Source organism: Osmerus eperlanus, chromosome 20 (genome assembly GCF_963692335.1).
Source record: "Osmerus eperlanus chromosome 20, fOsmEpe2.1, whole genome shotgun sequence".
Classification (NCBI taxonomy): Eukaryota; Metazoa; Chordata; class Actinopteri; order Osmeriformes; family Osmeridae; genus Osmerus; species Osmerus eperlanus.
In genome coordinates this window covers 94,959-102,140 of record NC_085037.1, presented here as the reverse complement: position 1 = coordinate 102,140, position 7,182 = coordinate 94,959, and the positions used below count along the sequence as shown (strand labels likewise).

At 39.8% G+C, this 7,182-nt stretch overlaps 1 protein-coding gene across 1 annotated transcript in view; it reads right to left on the bottom strand.

Moving 5' to 3' along the window:
* Positions 1 to 556: 556 nt before the first annotated feature.
* The window catches only part of pef1 (penta-EF-hand domain containing 1), a 32,354-nt gene continuing 25,728 nt past the window's right edge, over positions 557 to 7,182 (bottom strand). Inside the window, exons 4-5 of the mRNA XM_062486515.1 lie at positions 3,519 to 3,662; positions 557 to 3,245 (exon numbers count right to left, since the gene is read on the bottom strand). Coding sequence (XP_062342499.1) covers positions 3,013 to 3,245; positions 3,519 to 3,662 — 377 coding nt within the window. The 3' untranslated portion in view covers positions 557 to 3,012. The remainder of the gene's footprint in view (positions 3,246 to 3,518; positions 3,663 to 7,182) is intronic.

The following is a 7,182-nucleotide window of genomic DNA, read 5'->3' as shown; positions in this document are numbered from 1 at the left end:
TTATTTATTTATTACATTTATTTGACATGATCTCAGTAGGACAACGTACAGCCCAACGCAGACGCTACATCAAAAGGGGGTGGGTATGTTGACACAAACCAATAGCATTGAAGCGTAGATGGTCCAAACATCTAAAAATGTTCAAAACGGCCGTGTATAGACGTCCATTTCGGTCGTCTAAAGACGGCAAAATGGGTTTTGGCACACTTCGCTTTCCATAAAGTCAGACGGTAATTCTATGTGGTTTGCTGGACATGTCAAAAAAATTGACACAACATTAACATGCATAATTGCCAACATGTCACATGACAGTTTACACTTTTTGGCACATTTGGCTTTCCATTTTCCAAAGTTAAAGTCTTGCTTGAATCATTATTAATCATTATTACAAATAATATGTAAGTAATATGTAAATTATTACAATTAATAAATAAGAACCATGGATATTTGGAGTTGTAGCAATACACAGGTACTGTAACTCTACAGGAATAGTTCTCATAACGTTTCAAAACAACTAAGATCACTCTGCTCTTATCAATTATACAAATGACAGATAAACCAAATGTACAAAACTTTATTACTTTTCATGAATGCAATAATAAACAAAAAACTACTTTCTTCTGCATGGATACTGAATAAAAATAATTGGCCCCAAGTGACACAAATATGATTGGCCCCACAGTAATAATCAGTCCTGAACCTTCTAGTTTGGTACTCAAACCTCAAAATATAATATAAAATATCATATTAATATACTATAATAGGGTGTGGAATGACGGTTCAAATAAATGGAAGAGAATAGAAAAGGCAATGCAGGAAATTGGAGAGTAAATATTTGGCAATAACTCCAGGTATTTAGCTAAAGGTCTGGGGCCCGTTCTTCGTATGTCGCTAACTCAGTTAGCTGGATTGTTGACGATTTGTCATTATCTTGGATTGTTCGGTTCTTCGAAGCTCATTCTGGACTTGCTGTCATAGCAACAAGTCCTTTAGCTTAAACTTGATCGGGAGCAGGCTTCTTTTATGTAAACAAGTTTTGATTGCGGCTTTATAAGCAGAAGAGATACAGGAAGTCTGTCACAGCCATGTCTTGTCCGTGTTTATGACAACAACCTGTTGCGGAAGGTGCAAGAATAATTTAGCAGAATTTAACATGAAACCGAATTAATGTGCATTGCGTGATAGATAGATCCTTAAGCACAGCGTGAGGGTGTCATTTACATCATTAATTTGTTGAAACCACATTACATTATATGACATTAAAGACGATAAACAAAGTAATTATGAAAATACAAAAACATACGCCTAGCCTACTGTAATAAGCGATAATCTGACCTGGGGTCAGATGGCTGAGCGGTTAGGGAATCGGGCTAGTAATCAGAAGGTTGCCGGTTCGACTCTGGCCGTGAAAAATTACGTTGTGTCCTTGGGCAAGGCACTTCACCATACTTGTCTCGGGGGAATGTCCCTGTACTTACTGTAAGTCACTCTGGATAAGAGCGTCTGCTAAATGACTAAATGTAAAACATCTAACGTGGTCACTACTATACATTTAATTTGGTCTGCTACTTTTAACCAGCCCTCTTTCTTGGATTTTGCAGACATTGAGGTGTTCCCTGGCGTTCTGATTATATCTTCAAATTCGGAGTAACCTTCGAGCAAGCTCTTGCTCTGTTTGGCTCTGTTGCGGTAAAAACGGGGCGTGGCTGATCAAGGTCAATGGCTCAATCCAGCTATACTAATCATAAACAACAAGGGTGTTCGAAGAACCTAATTAGCCAGATCATGATTAGCAAGATTATGTCATCTTGGATGTGTCATTTGATCTCGGATGTAATAAGCGACATACGAAGAACGGACCACAGGTTAGAAGGCCACATTATCAGGATATTTAATTGTTAGTTATAAACTCTGGAGTTTATTGTTCTTTTGGCAAGCAGGGGTATAGGTTTCATTATACCTTTTGAAAAGGACAAATCTGACCCCCCCAATTAAATTATATTTAATTGCCACATACTCAGTTATAAAAAAAAAAAGAAGCTGTCTCACTGACATTCGAAAACAAACCTAAGCTCATGCTGGGAAGTGTATTACGACTGACTGTATTTAAAAACAAACAGTTCACAATAGGGTCTACCAAAGCCATTGCAGCTTATTAAAGGTCCCATGGCATGAACATTTCACTTTATGAGGTTATTTATATGAGTTCCCCTAACCTGCCTTTGGACTCCCAGTGGCTAGAAATTTTGATAAGTGTAAACCAATCCCTGGGTATTCTTCTCCGCCTTTGAGAAAATGAAAGCTCAAATGGTCCAATATGGAATTTTCCCCTTATGTCGTTATAAAGGGAAAGGTTACCTCCCCTTTCTCTGCTTTGCAAATGCCACGTTCTAAGGAAAGCTCATTGTGGGACTGTTCGTAGTGGCTGTAATTCTGCACCAAGGCTGAATTTCAGGAAAGAGACTTCAGATACAGTATTAGGGGACCCCTAAGGCCTATATAAAAGAATCCAAAAACAGCATGCCATGGGACCTTTAAGAGTCAAGGCTTTGTACATTTAAATGCTGTATACAGAAAGCTTTACACGTTAAGTTCAGCAATAGTGGCAAAAATCTGCAATGCTTAAAAAAAATTGTTAAAAACTGCTGTTACAGTATGGTGGAGAAAAGAGGGGGGGGATATTGTACCTTAAAAGATTTAAACCCTTCTTTTACTCTCTCACTCCTCCATCCTTTCCTTCAATTCACTCTCTGTACCCGACACTTTATACAAAGCACATAATATCTGTATATAATAGGTATTGCTCAGTGGTCAGAGCACTTCCCTTCAGATCAAGAGGTGCTTTGGATGAAAGTGTCTGCTAAATGAATACATTATTATTATTATAAATACAAATGCTAAGGGCTACAATAGAATAGAACGGTTGCAGCTTCTGAAGGAACTGGTTCGGGGACTACATTAACCAAGATCCTTTGCGGGGTTAGAGGCACTTTGGGTGAGTGTGGGCGGAGCTTACATGAGCCTGTTTATGGCACAGGAGAGGAAGTCCTCATAGTTCAAGCGTATGTTTCCTGTCATGGCAGTGTCCTTCTCGCGGAAAGCCTGCGTCATGCTCTGCAGCTGCGTGCATACCTGGATGAAGCGGTCCAGCTGCATAGAGGCAGGGTGACCGCTGCATGACCCAGAATGACCCGCTAGGGACTCAGCGAACTGGGGGCTCAGGTTGTATCCCATCTGCGATAGGGCTGGTGAGGAGAGGAGGGGGAAACATGAGTAGGAGGAAGGAGGAAAGGGGAGGAGAGAAGGAAGAGGGTAGGGAAGAGAAGGGGAAAATTGGAAAATGAGGGCAGGAAAGGAGAAAAGAGGAAAACAGGAAGAAAATGGAAAGGGCGAAGGAACAGGAGGAGTGTGAGAGAGGAGAAAAGAGGTGAGTGATGAAACAATTCATGGGGAGTGATGTTCATCAATTAAACCATGTTAAGAACATGTGACACACACGCCAACACACACACCATTACCTTGGTGAAGTTCAGTGCCACTGATGCAACCAGACCGGTCCCGGTCGTACTGCTTGAACAGGGCTCTCCACTGCTGCATGAACACCCACAAGGCCGAGAAGCCAAAAAGATCGATACGACCCGACCTGCTCTTGTCAAACATGTCTATGGAAAAACACAGCACAACAACCACTTCACTCAAATGCAGGGGTGCATCCCAAGACTCACTTTATCTTTCACTACATCACCTCAAACCTATTGTTTAAACTAATGTCAAACATCCAAACATTTGTAGAATTTCCATTGGTGTACTTACATTTTACAACTGATTTCTGTATATTTTAAATAAGTATGCACATTTATTATTTATGAAGATTGCATAAGATAGAAAAGCATACACCATACATTTGTTTATGCTCATTTACAGTTCAAAGTACTATGAGTGATGTGTAGAATGAAACAGGGTCCTCTTCTAATTTCCCTTATGAACGCACGTGTCATGTGACATTGTGACATTTCTGACTGTAGCTAGCTGGTTAGATACCGTTAGCTGCACTTTTCACCACACAAACTTTAAATCTGCCTAAACCGTGCAACGGAACCTTTCAGCTGATAAAAGCAAAGCTTTTGGAAACAAGATGCACATTTTGACACCGAGACAGAAAAGAGTAAAGTGTAGAATGAAACAGGGTTCTCTTCTAATTTCCCATAGTGCAAGAGGAAATGGTGATAGGCCACATGGCAGCCTCACATAGTTGAAACTGTTGCATCAAAACGAGGAAATTGGGAAATCACGTTTTCTATGCAACTGTAATCTGAAGCCCCTAGAGTAAGAGACCAATGGTGTGGGAAATGCATAATGCATCTGTGACAAACATTATTGTACCAATATCAAAATTACAGAAAATAATAAGGTTTTGATATATAAGAGGAATGTCCGGAGAAATATTTTTGTCTGATCTCGAGATCTGCTCACGTTTGTTGGAATCACTCTGTTGCCTTGAATTCTAATAAACACTGCATCAAACTCTGCTGAAGTTCCAGTGCTGATTTTACATTTTGATATCGGTTGAAAACTTAGAATATTATTCTTCAGCAATGGCTTGAAAATCTTGCTAGCTAACATGTCCAAAAACCGTTGAAATTAACTTTTTCATAAGTAATCATATACTTTTTGTACATTACAATGAAGTTTAGGGTGTTAACTATACAAAACATCAAAAATCTCAATTTTGACAGAAAACGATTTTCGATCTTGAATCTTAGAATGAGCAGCCGCGACATCCGACGGGTTTCCACAGGCCGCCACACATATTATGACAAACTTTCCACGTTTTTTCCTTATAGTGATATTTTTAAGCACTTACTCATATTGCATATGCTCATTCTCACAATGTTGTCACTAGCAGTATCTTTGCTGGACTCGCGACTTCAAATAGTACCATCTTCCCCCAAAAAATTCAATAAGCTTAAAATGTATTTCTAGAAAATTGGATAGTATAACATGTTTATTAGAAGTGATCATTATGTGTCAGTAACAACAGCCCTGTCTGAAGACTAGGTGGTCATGTGACCGGCTATCTGCGCTGTAAGTAGGGAAAATCCACTCCAATTGTTTGGATATTGAATGGCATCGATTGCTCTACAGGACTTATGATCATCATTTGATACCCCTGATAACCTATTAGTCCCACCACAATACTAGCTCAGCGCAAATACAGGGAAAAACAAAGCTGATTAAGTATTAGCTAACTGGTTGGTAGCTAGTACTGTAGCTGGCTAACACATTCTGTGCTTTGGAGAACTGGATTATCTGCTACAGAAGAGCACCACCTAGCAGGCATAATGCACCATTTTCCTCACCTAGAGAAGCTGGTTTTGCTCCTAGATTCAGACCTGACCCCTGGACCGGTAAGTAAGTTGTACAGCTGAACTAACTAGACTACCGCTGTGTGGGACTGCAGAAGCTAACTAGTCGAAGGGCGTACAAAAATACAGGGTGTTGATATTGTAAGGCTGGATGTCAACTTGCCCCCTCCTCTCATATGCTAAAATATAGAGTTGCTGGATGGAGTCTCTGCTTGATGGGTCTTTGGGATTCTTCAGCTCCACCTCCTCAGCTCTGGCTTATCCTTCTCCTTCCTCACCACTTGCTTTCTTTCTCTGATTTACAATAATCAAGGTAGAGTAGGTAAGAGTTGAAAACCTTCATTTTGTTACATATTTGCCTTGTAATTGATTTCATTCATTTGCAATGTTATTGGGTGTACTTTGCCTTCGGCAAGGGCACAACCTTTGTTCTCTCACATATATATTATTATTGGGTGTGCTCAAGCCTTCGGCGAGAGCACAACCTTTGTTCTCTCACATATATATTATTATTTATTATTGTTTATTTTCGCCTCCCTAAAACTCGGTCAATATTTGGCCTACATACACAACGGCGGTGTCAAAAGGTTCGTCTTGGTAGCGATTGCGTTGCTTCTATTGGAATTTACGTTCCGTTGCATGGTTTGGGCTTAAGTTAAGTTTTTGTGGCGAAAAGTGAAGCTAACGGTGGCTAATTTGCTAGCCACAGTCACTGACGTTACTAACGTCACTACGTCACTAACGTCACGAAAACACGCGTGACTACCTGTAGCAGAACATTCGTTTCGCATCTGTTAACTTGGGGGATAGCTAGGCTAACTATAGCTTTACTGCAAGGCAGGTGCAAGAACGCCACAAGCAAAGAGGCCAGGGTGATAACTATTTACTCATTTTACTTTGTGATATGACACACAATTGTGATGTGTAATGTACAATATAAGCTGATATTATTAAGGAAGTACATCTACTTTCGGAAACAGTAGTCTACTATTTCACTGAAATATTAGCATCATGACATTAGCCTGTGTTGCCCGGGCAACACATACTACAGTGGTCTATGATACATCTGTTTTCAATCGTTAAAATAAACATTCCTCACATATACATTTTCGTTGTAGGATTTATTATGACATTTGATTACAAGTAAACGATTTGTGGCTGAAATTATCATTACCTGTGGTTTCAATCCAGTGTATCACTGCAACGCTGTAGCCTACGCGAGACACTACAAAAACATTTACACAGCTGTAGGAAGTCAAACGGCGACAGAACATGTTCGGCACTCCCCTTACTTAAATCAAAAGTCTATCTAACTACTAACCTGAACTTCATTGCCACAGCCTAAACTTTGTCAATCTGTTCATGAAAATAATTAATTTCAGCCTAAACCGTACAACGGAACGTTAAATCCAATTCAACCAACGCAATCGCTACCAAGACGAACACAGCAGTAGTCTAGTGTACTGTAGTAGAATTTACCGGGGCAGCTTCTCCACACAGGGCTATATCGCATTTTGCGTTGTTACTGACAATGATCGCTACCAGTGAGCTTTTTATGAATGAGCGATTTTCCACTAAATAAATGTCAAGCTTATTTACGTTTTGGGGGGCATATTTTCAGTTAGCAGATGGTACTGTTTGAATTGCGATTCCATCTTCTACTGCCGGGTAACGTCGTAGAATAATCTTCAAAGGGGGTTCTTTATTAATGAATGAATGCAATGAGTAGGCTAAATGCATGAAAATATCACGAGAAGGGAAAAACTTAAAAGGACGTTTAAGTCATAGAGATTAGGTCAATTTGTACACCGGTCTG